The sequence below is a fragment of the Nicotiana tabacum genome, chromosome 5 (genome assembly GCF_000715075.1).
Source record: "Nicotiana tabacum cultivar K326 chromosome 5, ASM71507v2, whole genome shotgun sequence".
NCBI classification, from domain to species: Eukaryota; Viridiplantae; Streptophyta; class Magnoliopsida; order Solanales; family Solanaceae; genus Nicotiana; species Nicotiana tabacum.
The window spans coordinates 104,386,115-104,406,835 of NC_134084.1; the positions used below are offsets into that span (position 1 = coordinate 104,386,115).

Below are 20,721 nucleotides of genomic sequence, written 5' to 3' on the forward strand. Positions count from 1 at the left end.
AGAGGTGGACGACTACACAATATTCAAATGCACATTCGACTTTTCTTGTCAAACCCAAGAATCTTCAAATGAATTACTTTCTACATTACACTAGAGTTTAGACATGCATCTAAAGCTTGATTCTTGACCCCAAATTTTAGAAACTTTAATACTTAATGCATGGAATGTCATCGGATCGAATAGAGCACGTTGAACCAAATCAACTGAACTCACTACTTTTGACTAAAATTACTTAAACATTCCGAGCTAATAGATCAACTAAACTCACTACTTTAGACTAGAATTACTTAAACATTCCGAGCTAATAGAATTCTTTGAGCTCTTGCAGAATTCTTTGAGCTCTTGCCCAAAGAGCAACCAACAATATGTCAGGAAATGGGGTCTGTCTCTTACTTGCAACCCTCGCCTTTGATCCAGATGTTAAATAGCCTTAAGAGACAATTTCCATGTAAATGTAAAATGTAGAGAGAGACTCGACTAGTAGAGGTTTTTTTATTATTATTGGTAAGGAATAAGTAGAATGACATAACCTATAATGTGAAGACATGTAAATTATACTGAAGGAAAATTATGTGCAACAAACGTACCTTCAAGATAATTGTACTCAAATGATCCAACAGAGCCCAGGCAAATGTTTAATCACACATACACACACACACACACAAAACCAAAAATAGAAGAACTCAGCAATAGAGGAAGATGAATAGGAAGAAAAAAGGAAAAATTCAGTTAATCAGAAATAGAAGAAGAATGGAAGATGGACAGCAAGTGATATGCAATGAAGGAAGAAAACACCTCTATTACAGAATTTTGACTACCCTATTAGTACAAAACTCTTCAATCTCCCCAATATACCCTGAGCTCAAAGAAAAGAGAACTACAATAATGGATGAGGAAAGGAAGAATATTAGAAGAAACTCAAGTTATAACCACAGTTAAAGCCATTGTTCAATTGTCAATATTGAATCTACAATACCATAGTATTCTTTAATATTTGCATCAAGGAAGGCATCTCAGATGTTTTGTAACTGAGAAAAGGAAATCCGAATGATCGAGCCGCCAAGCGATGTAGCATGTTTGCACACCAATGCCTCAGTTGCTTGCTCCTCATTTTCAAAAAGAACAAGAGCCTGCTTCTTCCCATTCATTTCAAAAAGCTTTGTACCGACAATGGTACCATGCTCCTCCATGTGGGCCACGATCTCTTCCTCCGTCACGTCCTGGGGCAGGCTTGACAGGTGGATCATTTTGGTAGGGGAGCAACAGTACCGGTAGTTTTTGGCAGCATTCCGGTTAAAACGATTGAGATTTGAGTTTGAGTAGTCATGTGTATCTGGTCCAGTGATAATATTTGGGTGCTTTGAATAGTTGACTTCCAACCGCGTACCAAATAGCATGGCACCCTATATCCAAAATCCCATAAGAAATTAACAACGATGCAAATAGATAGATGCTTGAATGAAGCAAAAGATATGCATGGACTTTGGTACAAGGTAAACTTGCTGCATTAATAGATCATATGTTGAAAGATCTAAATATCAGAGGCATTTGAAAATAAGCACAGAACAAACTTGCTCAACTACTATAAATCTACTAACCATCTTTTACTGGGTGTAAACTCATGCCATCCGAACTCACTGAAATTCAGAATCTATGCTTAGTGGGAAGCCGAGCCATATGTATTCAAGGGGTCGGAAAATTACACTGTGTATCTAGGTTTTTTTTAATGTGTATACTATACATTGACTACCCTTGACTTTTTCATGGGTTTACTTCTTTATATTTTGACCCCCTCCGGTGAAATCCTAGCTCTGCCACCGGTGGGAATACAAGGGATATCACGCTTTAAAAGTCAAGCAAGGAAAAAAAGGACTGCAGGTTGTTAAGAAACTATAAATTTTATCTGATAAGAAACGAGGTAGTATCTAGTAATCAGATGCATGGTTTAAAAGTATAGTTGTATTGGTAGTTATTTTTTCTTTGGAGTCATCAAATGTCATGTTTGATTGATGAAGTAAATAATTTTATTGATCAGATGAGGAACATCCCTATAAACAAAAAGTAGATGAACATGACATACAAAGGGCAACCAACTGAAGTAAATAAATTTTTTATTGATCTGGAACATCCCCATATACAAAAATTGAGAAACACGAGTAACAAAGAGCAACCAGTCATCTATTTTCTTTCTTTTTTTTGGATAGGTAGAAACATGCTCAGCATGATGGGTTTACTTAGTTAAGAGAAACCAGTCTTCTACACTAATTTGACATAAGATTTTATCTTGTTTCCATTTTAAAACTCTGAGCAAAGCTTATGCTGCAGCAGCTTGGTGCTAAGTTTATACTTGAATTATATTTTAGTATCTTATTTCCATTTTAAAATTGTGTGTAAAGGTTATGTGGCAGCAGCAAGGTTGCTGACACCACAATGAGGCAGAACAAACAAAAATCCAAAAAAGGAAAAGAAAAAAAAAAGGAAATACAGATATCACCATTCAGACCTTCAAAAAGTGCACAACTAGCTCTGCCTGGAAACCATCACCCATCTGAACCAGAGCATGATCTGGTTTATTCCGTAGGAGCTTAATTCTGATGATGTTTCCATAAATGGAGAACAGATTAAAAAGCTTGTCCTCGTCTATTCTCTGTAATAGGGAAAAGCAACCAGAAGAGAAACATCAAGATGAGGAGCCACAAACCTTAGGATTTAATTAAAACAGAAAAAGAATAAAAAGAGAAAATAAAAGGGCTAACATGGTAATAATAAAAGAGAGAATCTTACATCTGGATTTAAATTAGATACAATAACAGTACACCTGTCATTTGTCCCGCTTATGCCAGGAGGCAAACCACCAGGAAAGGCAGCTGCAATTGCTGCAGCATTTCCCATCTACTCCAATAATTGCAAAAACCAACTTAGAACGATATGGCATAAACACGAGAAAGCGAGCAAGACAGCATCGAGAAAAGATGTGGCTAATGTAGCATGCGAAGCAGCAACTACAGCTTCACCAGCATTGATCATTCAAAATTTCCATGTAAAATAAAATTGAAGATAAAATAAAGATACAAATATCCTAATCTACTGCATTTAGTAGCTAATACTGATAGCAAAAACAGAGATGATGTAGTGGCAAGAAAAACAAACGCAGAGACAGAAAGCATCTATGTCACACTCAACTGCCTGATCTGACAGCAGAGAGGCAGATAACCAAGAGATGTTAAAATACTTCAAACTTGATGAGTGAGATGCACACCTGAGGAAATCCAACTGGACAAAAACAAAGGGAGAAAACAGTTAGGAATATCTAGATCAGAAAATTTCACAATAAACATAATAAAATAGTGTTAACTTAAGCACCTCCACGAGGCCCGGAACCTTGCAAGGAGTACATGCCTCCTGCATCTCCATATCCCTGTTGTTACACAATGACAAAGCTTGAACATAATCCATATTGGAAAACTCTTATTCCTGCTAAAAGTAAGAAAAATAAACAATGGAAACTACTTGAGGAGATTTGCCCTTCTGTTCTGATGGTAGATTTGGGTTGGTGAAGTCCCTGCACATATAGATAATGCAGTACATGAATATTTTCCCCACAAACTGAAGAATAGAAACTATTTTCGAGATGTATAAGAGGGAATGAGAGAAAGCAATGAACAAGTTACCTCGAGCGTTCATTATTGTAGTTCACTTGCAATTCATCTAGGCTGAATCACAAAATAAGCCATGGTAAACATACCCATCATATCATAGTATATAAGAGAAAAGATGCAAATTATGTCCGTGCAAACACAAAAGCAGCACAATTTAAAAAGGATTTAAAACCTTACTTTGAGAATTGTACATCAAGCTGACAACAACCATCATATATATTACGCCCCTATTAAAAAATTGTAAGCACTAAGCTTCACCATCTAAGATAAATAAAGCAGCACAAAATAATCCTCTCACGACAAGACAACTTTATGTAACACAAAGCATACCTGGAGAGAGTTCCTAGCAGAAACAGCATTCTGGGGTAATTGGTACTGAATCAAAGCTTGAAAACCTACAAAGTTCATAGCAAATATCAGTAGCAATAAAAGATTATGCAGATATGGAAAGAAGAATGCAAGTCTCATAACTAGGATTTCACATATGCTCCACGAAACAGTTGAAGCAAAAAGCAAACGAGTTACATCCAAGATTAGAGTCGTATAACACAACAAAGAAGTGACAGAGACTTCCTTCCATGATCAAATTCCATAAATTCTATCCAGTATTTAACTCCGGAATGAAAAACAAAACAAGAAGTTAGAACACACACACACACACATATAGAGAGAGAGAGAGAGAAAACTTGAAGGTGCTGACCAGCCGACTTCTGAAATGTCACGATCTTTTCAACAATTCCATGAGGTGAAAACACTTGATGCAGCACTTCCACAGTTATAGGATATAGCACGTGATGTATCGTAACTAAGAGAATTCGATTAGGCTGAGAGTCCAGAGAGCCGAACAGCAGAGCAGCATAGAGACAGAAGAGAGAGAAGAGAATGAATAGAGAGGAATAGATGACGAAACGGAGGAACTATTAAAGCAACATTTCATCTTAGCAAAGCAAAAAAGATTTAAAGACAGAGACCAGAAAGCATGAAAAAAAGCAAGAAAATACATGGCTAAGTAAATAAATATTGACTTCTACATTATAGCCCGGTATCTTATTTCCTCGTGATATGGCGCTCAGTTATTTAAAGCACAAATCCCCCCCCCCATCCCACCCCCATCTTTGCCTTTAGTAAAGAATTATGTATAGGGAGGGCCTCTTAAGCGCTCATCAGCTACAAACTGACATGAGTGCTAATGTTGGTTCTCGATGCTTTATGACAGTCAAAGTACATAAAGACTGTAAAGGATCTTGGGGAGATACAAAAACTGGTGGCTAAGGCAGGTTAGTCTTTCACTTTAATTCTCAGTCAAAGGAGGAGCTACCCTTCAGTGACCTGTTTTCTCTCTCTAAGTTAATAGAGAAGAGCAGAGTTTCCTGGACAATGAAACTTACAATCTTTCCAAAACATGGACTCTTGTCTTTCAATGAAAAAGATCGGTTTTTGGCAAACAAGTTAACACAAATCCACAAGTCAATTTCAATATGGACTTGCAATCATCCTTATTTCTTGAGCTGAGGGTCTATCGGAAACCGCCTCTCTACCTTCAAGGTAGGGTTAAGACCTGCATACACACTACCCTCCCCAGACCTCACTTGTGGGATTATACTGGGATTGTTGTTGTTGTACTTGCAATCATCCTTATTTCCATTCTACTGGCCTTTCTATTCCCCTAAAAGTTCATACCTTTTCAGCACCTCCAACCACATTAAATGAGTTTTAGTGTCAGAAATTGTGAAAGAGAGAAATCAGTTAAGCTCTTAGACCTTTAACACCATAGGAACCAGGCATAACCTGACAGACAAGCGGTTTAACGGTTAATTCGTCTTCTCCATCCAAGGGGATCAGTGAAATCTCAAATTTTCTCTTGACATCTCCATAATATGTTTACACACTAGTTATAGTGACATGCTCAACTACTCATTACGAATTTGAGATAGCATTAGTCTAGTCATTTGAATACATATATACACACAACTCGGAAGGTTTCTTTTTATGACGAGTGAAGTCATTTATCACCCTATGCGCTTGACATGGTTACTAACAACTAATAAGGAATTGGATGTGAACTGTGTACTCCTTATTAGTGGCCCCGTATAACAAGTAATCAATAGAAATCACTCTTTCAACCATGCAGCACATCTATAAAGCATGTCGGGCTAAAAGCAAACAACAAATTATACGTGAAATTTTTTCTAGTCTGCAGGTTGGATGTTTGTGAGTATGTCACCCAGGGACACCATTAATATTGAGTTCAGTATAAGTGCTGCACATGGCCACCTCTTGTTAAAAAAACCACCGACCTCGTCTCCTCGCCCTTGGGAGTTCTGATCCATGGTTGTCAGTTCTTGATGAGATGAGAATTGTACATAAACATTTCTCCCCCTGTTGGACATGCAAAATGAGCCACCAATCAAGGCAAACAAAAAGATGTAGCAAAGTCTAGTCTCTTGAAAGCTTAGCAAACACAGTAACATGAAAAGCTTCACATACAGCTCTCCAATTGGAAATACAAGTTTTGTCTCAAAAGATACCTGATGCTGGGTTGAACATTTGAATAGAACTGTAATGCATTTACAGCAGATGGAACGCCTTGCATTTGCAAGAGAGCCTGTATTCCATAAGATATAATTAATTTAAGAAACATCAACTTACTCGAATCATTCTGCCATTCAAAATAAATGTATAAAAAAAGCACCTGATTTTTTGCCCTAAGCATTACAAGTTTGGTAATGACGCCGAAGGGTTGAAATAGCTGAAGCAAGTCATTCTGGAAAGAAACAACATAAGAATCATTGCATGCCTACAACATCACTTTCCTTCTTGTCACGATAGAGTGGAAAAGAAAACTAATAATAGAAAGAAATCCAATTGATGCCAGCCAAGTGAATGCAACAGGAAGGATTTGCTGCTCCACTCAGGTTTGAATATTTACTGCCTCAAAGTACAAAGCGAATCCATCTTTCAAAATGTGTTAACACTAACACCAAATAAAAGCGGCATAAGGCTAACTGCTCCTCTATTGGAAATTCAAATTGAGGTGGGAAACAAATGCCGAGAAGCTAAAAAGAAAACATAACCCGACCTTTAAAATGACTTGAACGCTTCGCTGCACACACACACACACATAAAAAAAAAACCGCAAAACTATTAATGATTCAACGCTAAAGCAATCCAGGGACGGTCACAGAAAAACAAGACCAAATTGCCAGATCAAGATGTTGAGCTTTCCACCTGCAGCCACAGGTTCTAGAAGAATCTCTTCAAATAAAAAGCAAGAACGATCACTCTGGGAAATCTGCTAGGCCAATTCTGAAGAATGGGCATTAGCACGTGGCAGGCAGTCCTTTTGAATCATTTATCACATATTTTCCTATCTTTTTGTGTATCATTTATTACACTGGGTTTTTTGTGTATCTTAAACTTCCTCCATTATTAAGAAGCTTTTGTTCGTCTTTGCATATTTCTTCCATGCACATCAGGTGCACTAATTTTTTTTAGTTAGTCACATGATTGATCTCAAACTTGGAAATAGTACAACACAAAAAGAAAAATAATAGAAGTACTCTGCTTTTGATAGAGCAGCCATGCGACAAATCCAGTTGTGAGAATAATGCAAACATAGTAAAGAAAAATAAATCTAGTGCATGAATAATCGGAGCTCAGAAATAACGCGTTGAACTCATAAGAACAAATGCCTATCTACGAGACAAAAGAGGGGGGAGAGAACTATTCAGTATGCAATCCTGATATCTACCTCAGAGATCTCATGGCCCACGTTGCGAACGTGAATGACCTTTGAAGGCTCAGTCATTTTTTACCTGAATAATAAAAACAAATGAATGGCATTGAAATAAATAGACAACTCAAAAGCACGTCAAAATCATGTTGTGTTGAAGAATGATTAAGTACGTTCAAGACAAGATTTAAGTAGCAATGGGAAAAGAAATTAAGAAAATGATCAGACCTATGAAGTAAGAACACTAAGGTTTACTAACAAAACTAAACCTTTGTTCATCTTGTTAGTAATGGAAAATCAATGAGTAAGAAAGAAGATAAATATGCAAGAAATTCAGCTATTAAGGAAAAGTGGTGAAGCTATGGATCTTAGTAAAGATTTAAGCGTGACACGGATTACTCCCCTTTGCACCCAACTCCTTCAGCCTAAACAAGAATCTTAAGACTAATTTACATTGTTACCAAAACATTTAATTTCTTTAAAAGAAACATGAAAGGAATAAAAATCATGCTTCGCACTAATTAGTCACTTTAAATAATAGACATATAGAAGTTGTCAATATTTTTCACATGCAAATAACTAAATGCAGTTGCCAAATACACTGCACAGATCAGTTATACCAGTAGCTCAAATACATCCCCCACAAGTATCAGGTTTGTGCCAACCGACCACTATGCTCTTAAGTATTAATTATTTTCCAGTCAATTCTTCAAAAAGTGCAACCCCCTTGGTATGAACTTGCCCTTTCGCTGCTTGCACCCATGTTTTTCTTTTTTGGGTAATAAGTAATTCACTACCAAAACCCCTTTCCCAGTAGTGACAGTGACCCGTAAACATCTTTGCTCCACCGATGACTTAGGCAAAATACCTTTTTTTTAAAAATAACCGACAAATCCCCGAGGGCCCGTGGCGCACGGTTGGAAACTCGGTGGATAATGGGCCGGCCCTTGTATCCTTCTCCATTTAAATATCAAGTTTTTGTCTAGGGTACGAAACCGTGACGTGCGCCTAGACCACACATCACAATCTATGCTCTTACCACTTAGACCAAAGCCCTAGGTCAATACCATATTTTTATTTAAATAAACATTCCCTTAAATGCTTGATCCATATTTTACGGTACATTAAATGGTATCCAGGTTCATTGCTTAGTTAGTTCCAACAGCAGTTCCATTTAAGCTCGACTATTCATCACGAACAAGTGCATATACCTCCTAATTCATAGAGTCGACCCCAACTAATTTGGGATTGACGTGTAGCTGATTGATTTTGGTTTAAGTTGTGAAAGAAGAATACTTGTTCTCTAACATCACATATAAAACATCTGTCACCAAAGAAACAGAGAGCAGAAAAGGTGTGCACCCCGGGATTAGTCGGGCCTCTCAGAGACTCGGACACCCAGTGCAAATCAAAAAAAAAAAAAAAAAAAAGAGAGCAGAAAAAGTCTAAAGCCTCTAACTTATGCCAGTTGCTGATTAAACACTTTAAGCTATTAATAAAGCTCCCTAGCAATTACAACAAAACTAAGACATGCCCAAGAAATAGTTTATTTTTATCAAACTTAACCATATAGTACCCACCAATAACACAAGTTAGTGATTCTAATATTCTTCAAACACTTGAGTTTTACAACCCCCCTAATTCAATAACAGCTCAAGAGTAGCACGAATTAGCAATAATTGTTACTCCTAAACACATAATAAAGAACTGAACTAAGATCCGACTGACCTTCAGAAAGTGAAGGAGAGGGGAGAGAGAGAGTATGTGTGTGTGTCTAGGGTTTGAGGGACGATATGGGATATTCATTTCAGTACAGAGCTGCTTTTACTATTTCTAGGACATCTAAACAGCCACTGGGGAACAGAATTTACCACAAAATGACAAAAATGGTCTTAGGTTCAAAGTAAGAAATAGTACTCCTCGTTCACTTTTGGCCGGTAAGTTTTAACTTTTTACGCCCTTAAAAAATAAAAATAAAGTACATAATTTATTATGATATTTATATTAATTGATGTATATTTTATTAGATTTGAGAAAATAATTTGAAATAAGTAATAAATACTGTGTATAACAGGAAAAAAAATTGTCTGCTCTTGATATGCTTAAAGTGATAAGTAAAAATAAAAATATATTTTTAGTATACATGTCAAGTAAAAGTAAACGGAGGAAGTACTACTCACTCTATTCCAATTTATATAACATATTTTTCTTATTAGTCCGTTTCAAAAAGAGTGACACATTTCTACAATTTAAAATAATTCAATTTTAAACTTTTTATTTTATCCTTAATGAGAAGCTTTTATAACCATACAAATATCATGGTCCCACAAAGTTTTTACCCTTTAAGATCACAAGTTTTAAAAAAAAATTCTTAAACTCTGTATCGTATAAAAATGATCTGTTGTGTTTGGACTAGGTTCAAAGTACCACGTTAAATAGATGGGTGATTGGCGCGGAAGGGACTTTGTGGGCGGTCTTAGTGGAATGTCACCAAATTTACGGTATTTAAAAAATAACCCCGAACCCATACAAGCTCTTTAAGATTTTTTCTACCATATTAAATTGTTCATCAAGTTTGCCGGATTATCATAATTTTGCTCTTCCGGATTTTTATATCATGTCTATAAAGTTGATGTTATTATTGCTTTACCTATCTGTTAAGTTGTTCAGTAAAATCTATCGGGTTGTTATACTTCTGCTCTTCAGGGATATCTCTACCGATCGGTAAAGTTGATGATATATTTTATTTACCTATCTGTTAAGTTATTCATCGTAGTCTTGTAAATTAGAATATTTTTTCTAGGTAGTTTTAACGAAGTGTTTTTTGAATTTACAACTTCAATTTCGACCAAACCACCCCAATCTGTTCTAAATGATCTCAAATTTGAAATAAATCTTGCAAATACTAACACAAAAAAGCATCAATCACCAATTTATCAAATAACATCAAATCAAAAGGACCACTTTGTCCTCTTCAACACTTTCTAAGGTCCAACAATAAAGTTTGAGATTTTATAGTAAATCACCATTATATGTGTCTGAACTAAAAGTTTAAGCACAGATTATTAACATCCAATTGATTTTAACAGTAAATCGATCATTAACTTTTATTTTTCGCCATCAAACAAAAATTTCAAGCTTTAAAATTTAAAGAAATATAATGTTAAAGTAAAAAAAAATTGCTAAGATCATAAAAAATAGGGATATTCCACCAAGACCATTTCCTTTGGGTACTGCCATGCTAATTTTTGTAAATATATTGTTGAGCAGATCATTTAAAATTATTAAACATGAATAATTAACGAATTTGATTCAGTGAAAACTAACAGTTAGTCTGTGCTTTTATAATTTCTTTTGTTTTAGTCTGTTTTTAAGGTCTTATGCAGTTTTTTGGGATGCAATTTCTAACTTTTGTATCGAATGTAATTTTTCTATTGCAGTTTCTATGATTTAATGCGGATTTTGTGTTTCTAGTGTTTTTTTTTTTTTTTTTTTTTTGCAATTTCTGAATTTTAGTGTTTCTGGTCAAAATACTTAAGGGCCTATTAGGAAAGCCATCTTGTAATTGGATTTGAGTGTAATTGGGTGTAATTACACAATTTTGGCATGTTTGTTTGACAAAGTAGTTAATTAGTCAATATCTCTGTTTTAAAAGGCAAAATTGGGACTCGTCCGGGGCTCGCCCCGGGCCGGAGCACTCGTAAAACGCCCCTGGGCTTATGTGTGGGGCTTAGTTCTATGATACTTACGCCCCGGGCACACCCAACGCCTAGTGTACTGGGCTCGCCTAATAGAACTTTATGCAATTGTGTGTAACTAACCTTGTAAATCCTCAAATTTTCTTATTAAATCGTTGACTATTCAAAATTACTTTTTTGTTAATCATATATCATTGAGTTGAGAGTATTTTATGTCATAATTGAAATAAAAATTATTGCACGTTATCCACTAAGACTGCCATAATAGTTAATTTTAAATAAATCTTTCATTTAAAAAGTATTTATTTATTAACTTTTGTTATGTCTTTACTACATAATAGTCCATAATTTTTTTTTATAATTATTTTTCTAAATATTAGTTTTTCCACGTTTACGAGATACAAAACTTATTAATTTAATAGCCTGGTATTAACTAGTAACTATTTACAAGTAATTAGTTATCATGGTATTGTATGGTGACTTATGTGTCACTTTATTAACTCGTTAAAACTTAAAAATAAACGATGCTAGAGAATCATATTTAAATTAAATTGTGAATTATGTTTTTATATAAATTCTCTTTCAAATATAAAGCATATTAAATAAAAGGAGTATTTTAAGAAAAATATCAAATTATATTATCGAAATTCTTTCAAGATTCATTACTCCTTAAGAGATGCATATAAGATTTCGTATCGAATACATTACTTTTGATTTTTGAGTTGTAATGACGTTGTAGCTAATTTGCATATTATGATTGTAGACACCGGATTTTTGACCCTCCCCGAGGATTTTCACATTTTTTAGCATAAATATGTAATTTAGGTCTAATATGCCTATTTTAACTATTTTTACTTTATTTCGTTGCAAAAAGAAAAATTACAAAAATATATATACAAATTTTAGTTTATGTATTTCTCATCAACTTGAAAAAATACAAAAATTGCACTTTATTTTTGTACTTTATATAATTTCGAAAATTACCAAAAAATATAGTTCTATTAATGTTTTGTAGTCATTTTAAATTTTGAAAAAATACAAAAATGTTACTTTATATTTTATCTTTATATAAAACGAAAATTACAAAAAAAATTGTTTTATTAATATTTTGTAGCTATTTTAAATCTTGAAAAATATATTAAAAATATATAGCTTTGTTTAAATATTAGTCTTATTTTTGTAGTTATTTTGTTTACATAGGGTTAGTCGAACAACGTTGTGTTCTTAATCGGGTCCGGGCAAAAGAATAATATTCGGGTTCAATTTACCCGCTTTTAGGCCTAATTTCGGACCTAGCCCATAATAATCCGAGTCCACCACACATGAGGGGACACACGTGGGGAACACGGACGGAATCCCGTACACGGGGAACCCCACCACGCGTGGGGAACACAAGTCTCGAACCCCACCACGCGTGGGGCTCATTTTTCTGGGCAAAACCATTACAAATGCACGGTCAAAACACATTTGACGGAGGAGAATTTTGAAAAAATTGAAAAAGGGCATTGTGCATCGTCTTCTTCCTCTCCTTGGAAAACCAGAAAAAACCTACTCCAAAAACCTTCACCATCCTCACGTCCGCAACCCTTTCGTCGGAACCATTTCTTCTCCTTCGTCAACCACTGCTCGTCGCCACCACCTCGCGATCACTCCGTCACCTTCCCCGACACCCCTACTGTCGCAGCCAAGCCTACTCCAAAACCTTGACTCCCTCACGTCCGAAACCGCCCAAACCACCACCAAAACCATCCTCGACCACTGCCCCGACGACACTGTTGTTCGTCGTCACCCCCACCAAACACCACCACCCTCGTTCCACCTCCAAACCCTCCCCAGCTGACCCCTCTCCGTCACGACCCCTCCAACAAACCACCAGCAAATACCCTACCCAAAATACCAGTCGCGACCAGCTCCCCCATCGACTCTCTCACGTCGACACACCATCACCCTACTGTCCAAACCACCATAATCCAGCCCTCGACCACTGCCCCGACGACCGCTGCTGTTCGTCGTCCCCATGTCCAGCGACGCCTCCGTCCATTAAACACTGCCCGTCGACCCCACAATCGTCGACTAAACAGTCCGTCAGCTTCACGTCAGGCAACCTTGCGGCTGTTTCCCCTATCCTCACGCCACTAGCTGAGCCGGAGTTCATGGAGGTGAGCTGCTCGACCTTGTGTTGAAGTCGAGTTTCAGTCCAAAGTCCAAAAGTTGAGTCGAGGTCCGGTGCGTCGAGTTTGTTCCGAGGTTTCGTCTTTGTTCCTCGTTCAGTGAGGTCCGGCTTGAGTTCCGTCGGGGTCGTGTTTGTCGTCCTGAGTTTGCCGAGGTTCAAAGGTTAGTAAACCTCAAGTATTAGATAAGGAAATGCTACGTTAAATGTTCGAAGATGCAATATAAAAAATTCGCATAATAATTCTCTGCCCATATTTCACTGTATGCGTTTTGCTTCATTTTTATGTTATGTTATTCTTGTTTATTTGATGTCATTTAATTAAGTTGGATTAGTTGTTCTATGACACAAGTTTGATGTTAATCGGTTCGCCCTTCCTTTTGCTTAGGTCCTTCGGACAAAATTAGTATTAGTACATGCTGTTACTACTCCCGAAACCTTCATTCGCTAAACTCCTTTTATTAAACTTCTAACAAGTTATGAGACTCTGGTCGTAAAGAAGCTGTAAGGTTTAGTATGGTTAAAGGCATAAAATAGCATCCTTTTTTAAAAAAAATAAAATAAATAAAAAATAAATAAATAAATAAATAAAAAGAAAAACGAGACAAGCTTCGCCAAAAAATAAAAATGTACAGATTGCGGAGCCCTCACAAAATATATGCATTAAACACTTAGATTCCGGGTCGGGCCGTTTAGCGAATTTCACGGCCCTACCCCAAAATAATAATGCGCTAGTTGCTTCAGGCGCGCCTTTAATAATTTAATTTTCCTAAACTCGGGTGCACATTTATGTGACCCAAATCTAAATCTCAACGGAATCGAAATGTGTCTCTAATCACGGGTATATTGATTATGGCGTGGCCCGAGATGCATTTCCATGACGTTGTAAATTCCTTTTAATAATAAATGAGACGAGCCTCGACAAACAAAAATGTAGAAGCTGCGGGGCCCTCTAAATGTATATATATTAAAAATACTTAGAATCCGGGACATGCCGTTTAGCAAATTTTACGGCCTTTCCCAAAATAACAATACGTTAGTTGCTTTAGGCACGTCTTAATAATTTATTTTTCTTAATTCGGGTGCACATTTATGTGACCCAAATCTAAATCTCAACGGAGTCGAGATATGTCAATAGCCACGGGTGCATTGATGTAACGTGGTTCGAGATATATTTTCACGACGTTGCAATTCTCGTAAAAAATAATAATAAAAGCGGTCAAGAGTTTAAAACTTGCACATAGGTTTAACATGTACGAAATCAGATAATCAAGCCAAATATAACAGTTGAGCGACCGTGCTAGAACCACGGAACTCGAGAATGCCTAACACCTTCTCCCGTGTTAACAGAATTCCTTATCTGGATTTCTGGTACGCAGACTATAATATAGAGTCATTCTTTTCCTCGATTCGGGATTAAAATTGGTGACTTGGGACACCCTAAATCTCCCAAGTGGCGACTCTGAAATAAATAAACCAATCCCGTTTCGATTGTCCTTTAATTGGAAAAAACTCCCTTGCGCCCTCGCGGGTGCGGAAAAAGGAGGTGTGACAGCTCTGGCGACTCTGCTGGGGAAAGGAACCCAGAATCTCTGGTTCAGGGTTCAAGAATTCGAGCTTAAAATAACTGTTATAGTTGGCTTTATTTATTATCTGATTTTTACATGATATATGCTTAATGTGCTAAATGATGCTTTTACCGTTTTAATATTATCTGAATTGTGTATATAAAACTGCTACGAAACCCTTCTTTCTGAGTCTTCTGAATTTATGGTGTACACGTGCGCGTGGCCCACCTTTCTGTTAAAGTCATACCAAATAAGACGAAGTTGGGACAAGTAACTAGGTCGGGTAGACTTTCGTGCTCCCGGTACGTTGCCCCCACTTCGGCTCAAACTGTCCGTTTGGGTAAGCCAGGTTTAGAACAATATGCCTCAGGTTTTTACCTAGAATAACTCAACTTCATGCCGGATCCCTAGTAAGAGCGTTTATTTGCATCATGTGCATTTGACTTAGGGGACTCAACACAGGGGTTGGGTCCGTCTAGGACAAGCAACCTGAAAATAATAGATCATCTTTCGGCATCCTATGTGCTACATGTTGTATTTAGTAAGGGCGAATGGGTCATTTGGTCATTTCCAGCATGGTGTTATTTTAATCAAAGCATGGGGAACATTTGTGTAATCCAAGAAGCCTTGGAATTCCCTATGTCCCCCACGCTGCATTTTTGGGAAAAGCACATGGGGAACATTTGGGGAATCCAAGAAGTCTTGGAATTCCCTATGTCCCCCACGCTTCATTTTTGGGAAAAGCACATGGGGAACATTTGCGGAATCCGAGAAGTCTTGAAATTCCTTATGTCCCCCATGCCACATTTTTGAAAATATAATAAATATAAAAAATAAAATATATATGTATATATATAAAAAAAACATTGAAAATTCAAAAGAAAGATTGTGTATGTTTTCATCATCATCCACAAATTAGAAAATAGTGGAAAAGAGGAGAAAATAACAGTGTAGAGATGTGACTACTTATTGTTAGGGAAAAAAAAGCAAATGTCCAAGTAGTGTCGAAACTCTGCCGAAATTTTGAGAAAATAAAAAAAAATATGTCTTATTAGTTTGTTTTATTAAAAGCAAAGGAAAAGTAGAAAAAATCATCATTCTTTTGTCTTGTTTTTCTAAATAAAAAAAAAGTCTTGTTTTTAAAATAGGTTTATTTATTTGTTTATGAAAATGCCGAAATTAAAATAATCCAAAAATATTTTCCATTAATGACTTCTTTAGAAAGTCTTTCTAATTGTTTTAAAAAAATAAATATATATATATATATATATAATAATAAAAAAAATCCAAAAATATTTTGATTCTTCTTTCAAAATTGAAAAGAAAATTCAAAATTCAAAAACATTTTGAGAAGCATTTCTTTTATCAAAAGTAAAATTCCGAAAAATACTTTCTTCTTCTTCTTTAGAATTAAAAAAAAAAAGCAAATGAAATTCAAAAATATATCTTAGAAGTATTTCTTTCAAAAAGAAGATCAATCAAAAATCCAAAAAAAAAACACTTCAGTTATTCTTTTAAAGTAGTTCTTTCACAAATTCACAAAAAAAAGGAGTTAGTTCATCTACTTATTCCTGATTGCCCGAACTACGCGGGTTTGATTCTCACCGGATGTGAGATACGTAGGAAACCCTCATCGGGTCCAACCCCTTTTTTGCTAAAAAAGCCAAAAACGAATAAATAATAAAAAACATGTCATAAATAAGTCGGGTGATGTCCAACCCACTTTTGCTAAAATAGCTAAAAAACAAATAAATAATAAAAAAAATGTCAAGATTTTTAATTTTGTTATAAATAAGTCAGGTGATGTTGTTTTGTCATAAATAGTCGAATGTTCCCGAAAGGGACGCCGGAAGGCTGACTTTGCATAAACAGCCACCTTTGGGTCATTTTTTAAGACTTGGTCCAGTTGACCCCTACAGCCTAAAAATCTTCGTCCCCGAGACGTTGAAACGCCGTGTTTGCAATATTGACTTTTCTAATTTGAAAAACGATAAAAAGAGTTATAAATAAGTCAGGTGATGCTGTTTTGTCATAAATAGCCGAATGTTCCCGAAAGGGACGCCGGAAGGCTGACTTTGCATAAATAGCCACCTTCGGGTCATGTTTAGGATTTTTGGTCTAGTCGACCCACACAGCCTTATAAATCTTCGTCCCCGAGGCGCTGAAGGGCCATGTTTGCAACACCACGTTTTTATTGTAGTTTGGAAAAAAAAGTCAGCGGTCAGGTGAATACCTTTGGGTTTTGTCAAAAATAAGCCAAGCCAGCTTCAGCCGCGTCTTAAACCGTTCTTGCCGAATAGCCTTATAGTATCTTTCAGTTGTCGAAAGGCTATTTTCGTAAAAGAACGGACAAGTTTGTAAAGTGTCATAAAATAATCCTCCTCGGCCTCAAAATTCATGTGAAATTTGGAAGGGGCCACATTTTCAAAAATAGCCATTTGGTTGCATTTGACAAACGGGGAAAGGAAGCTAGCGTTTGTTTTTGAGCTTGTAAATCTTTTGATTAGAATATGCGGGTTGTTTGATTTTCAAGTTTGTAGGCCATCTTTAAACCTTTGAAGCCCGTTTGTTTTAATATAAAAATAAAAAAAAAAAATGTTTAGTATTGTTTATCTTTATTGGTCCGAACTACGCAATGTCTGATTCATGCGGGGTCATGATACGTAGGCAATCTCCATAAGATTCGACCACCACAACAAAAAATGGCAAAATCAAAAAAGGAAAAAATCAAAAAAATCAAAAAAGGAAAATGAAAAAAATCGAAAAAGAGAAAAGAAAAAAAATGAAAAATCGAAAGAAAAAGAAAACACAAAATAGAATAAAATACAGGGGTTCCTAAAGTACTTCAAAGGGGCAAATAAGTAAGTCGGGATGGCGCATGTTGTTTGAAGCAAAGCATGTTAGAAACGGTTAACTGCCTAGGAGCATTGCATCCTCAATGTGTTGTTATCAAATCTGTTAAACTCTAAACGCTAACAAGTTTGTTGTTTTCCGAATCTCAAACAGTTAGTTGTTAAAGAATTCTGGCAACACACCCTTACCAAACTAGATCCAAAGGACCGATAACAACAAGCATGACTACTTCAGAGAATAGTACCGAGGAAGAAAGGCCGATGAGCCAGTTGTTAAAGGAAGCGATGGGAAAGATAGAAAGGATGGGACTAGAGATGAATGCAATGCAGCTAGCTCTAGCCAAAGCACAAAAGAGCCCTGAGCCACTAGGGCACGTGCCCGAATACCCCCACTCCGGCCCTTCAACAAGCCTCCCAATTCACCGTTGTCTTCAGGAGAGAAGCCCCCATGATTCCCAAGCTCCACCATCCCATCAACCTCTCCCAACACCAAATGTTCCCACTTTTGTGGGACCCACATCAGCCACCCTGCAAAGAACGACCAGCGAGCCATTGTTTCAGTCTCCTGATACGCAATACTATCCCCCTGAGCCCACATTTCATGCACCCGAACCGCAGGCCTACAACCAGCACTTGGAGGTACCGGCAGAGATTGAAAAGCCGGTTAAAACCCCCGAACAGGATGAGGTATTGAGGAAGTTCAAAAGCCTGGAGCAGTCCTTCAGGAACCTGCACGGATTGGGCAACCAAGTCAGCGTGTCTTACAAAGATCTATGCCCTTTCCCGGACGTCCAACTCCCGGCTGGGTTCAAGATGCCTAAGTTTGATTTATATGAAGGGCACGGTGATCCCATGGCGCATTTGCGGGGATTCTGTAGCAAAATGAGAGGGGCAGGTGGCAAAGATGAGCTGCTGATAGCTTATTTCGGCCAAAGCTTGAGTGGTTCGGCACTAGAATGGTACACCAGGCAAGATTCCAGCAGATGGTACACTTGGGATGATCTGGCACAGGCTTTCGCAGGTCACTTTCAATACAATCTCGAGATAGTCCCTGACCGCCTCACATTGCTAAGGATCGGGAAGAAGCCCGGGGAAAGTTTTCACGAGTTCGGGTTCCGCTGGAGAGAGCAAGCGGCCAGAGTTGATCCTCCCATGAGAGAGGGAGAAATGGTGGACTACTTCTTGCAAACATTGGATCCAACCTACTTTGATCACTTGGTGACAACGGTTGGGAAATCCTTCAATGAAGTGGTAAAGATAGGGGTCATGATAGAGGAGGGCCTAAGGTCTAACAAGATCCTAAATTACTCAGCGCTCAAGGCAACGACCCAGGCTATTCAGAGCGGCACAGGAGGTGCGCTCGAGGTCGCATTAGTCGAAGCAGGTGCTGGGTCCAAATTCAGAGGTCCTTCCTCTCACTACCAACCCAAACCCAGTCATCCAAATTATCCACACACTCCATACAACCTTCCACAACCCTACTACCCACCGTCAAAGCCACTCTTTTCAGCCCATCATGCCCAAGCCTGCCCCCGAGCTCCATATAATCTGCCTCAGTATTATCCTCCGAGCAAGGCCCGGTCGCAGGGTCAACCATCAAGTCACCCCCAATGGCGAGAGCCAGCACCACATAATGCATTCTTGCCTTTACAACGCTTTCAAGCACCCAACGACCCTAGAAAACAGGGACATGGGGGGAAACAAAGGCAAAGAAACAATTTCACGCCAATTGGGGAGTCCTACACAAGTTTGTTTGAAAAGCTAAAGCTTTCAGGACTGATTGAGCCACTCCTTGGCTATACTCCAGATCCATATGCAAAAGGGTTCAATCCTGCTGTACGATGCATGTACCACTCTAATGTCCAAGGACATAGCATTGAAGACTGTCGTTCTTTGAAAAAGGAAATCGAAAGAATGATTCAGGAAGGGGCAATTGTGATCGACGACAGTGACAGGGAGCAGGCGAATCATCTTGAGAACTTGTTTATTGATGTTGATAATACTGAAGTTGGGGATGGTCTTGGCAATGTTGATATAGAGCTCAATGGCTAAAATGTCATGCTTTGCAGTTGGAAAGACACTCCATTTTGGGTCAACCGGAGAGGATCTTTGATGGTCTATTTGTTGTCATTTCCGTTGTTCGGATTTTTAGGGTTGTAATTCGGATTTGTTTTGTGTCAATATCTTTCCGCTTATCTTCCCATTTTGTCATAGCGGTTTGTTTAAGTTTTGTCCAAGTTGTTTAGGATTTTATTCCGGTTTGCTTTGTTTTTAAAACCATTTGTTCAGTCCAATGCAAAAAATTCAGTCTTTTATTATTTCCATTCATCTTTTTGTTTAGTCCTTTTATCATTTTTGTTCGACGCCGATTCTAGGGATATGACGTGCGCACCCAGTTTGGGCCTAATCTTAAAAGTTAATCATAAAACCCTGGGAAGGTGATCAAAGCATTTAAGGAAAATAAGAACGGTTTGAGATTATTTGGGTCCCGAGTCATGTGGAACTGGGGCAAGTTAAACACAAAGAAAACCGTTAAGAAGCAAAGATTCGCCAAATTGGCATGAGGGTCATTCATGATAATGAGAGTGTCGCCCAACGGTGCTTTAGAAATGACAAAGGAAAAAGCAAATGTTTAACATAATTGTCAAGTCCAGCACCATCGGAAGAGACTATAAATCTATGTTCAAATTGTGTTGTTTGCACTTGGCATGTTTTGAAGACTGGAATGACGAAGGCATTTTGTTCTGCTACCTAAACACTTTATCCTTCGTTAACCCCTTTTGAGCCTTATTGTTTTCTTTCGTACCCCTCGTTCGGAATCAGTAAAAATGACTAGAAAATGCAAGCATATGGCATGAAAAAAAAACAACAAAACGAAAAAAGAGAAAAATGAAGGAAGAAAAAGAAAGAAAGAAAAATGATAACAAAAAAAAAGAAAAAAAAAACAACAAAAAGTCGGAATGAAAAGAGGAATTGGGAACTATGTTTGACCTGATTCCTCAAAGAGGATACGTAGGCGCTTCACGGCTCGGTCATAGTTT

At 37.3% G+C, this 20,721-nt stretch overlaps 1 protein-coding gene across 2 annotated transcripts; it reads right to left on the bottom strand.

Annotated features, from left to right (window-relative positions):
- Positions 1-774: 774 nt before the first annotated feature.
- On the bottom strand, positions 775-9,256 carry LOC107799898 (polypyrimidine tract-binding protein homolog 3). Of its 2 annotated transcripts, none has more exons than XM_016623027.2 (15): positions 9,121-9,256; positions 7,411-7,474; positions 6,352-6,423; positions 6,188-6,264; positions 5,957-6,038; positions 4,360-4,483; positions 3,990-4,054; positions 3,837-3,886; positions 3,672-3,713; positions 3,511-3,562; positions 3,364-3,418; positions 3,260-3,273; positions 2,785-2,892; positions 2,504-2,647; positions 775-1,403 (listed from the first exon to the last, which is right to left on the bottom strand). In XM_016623027.2, the coding sequence occupies exons 2-15, from the start codon at positions 7,465-7,467 to the stop codon at positions 1,014-1,016; spliced, it is 1,332 nt and encodes a 443-aa protein (XP_016478513.2). In that variant the 5' UTR covers positions 7,468-7,474; positions 9,121-9,256; the 3' UTR covers positions 775-1,013. The 2 variants fall into 2 exon arrangements, with proteins under 2 accessions (XP_016478513.2, XP_075109994.1); XM_075253893.1 differs by lacking the exon at positions 9,121-9,256 and adding an exon at positions 8,973-9,044.
- Between the last annotated feature and the right edge of the window lie 11,465 nt (positions 9,257-20,721).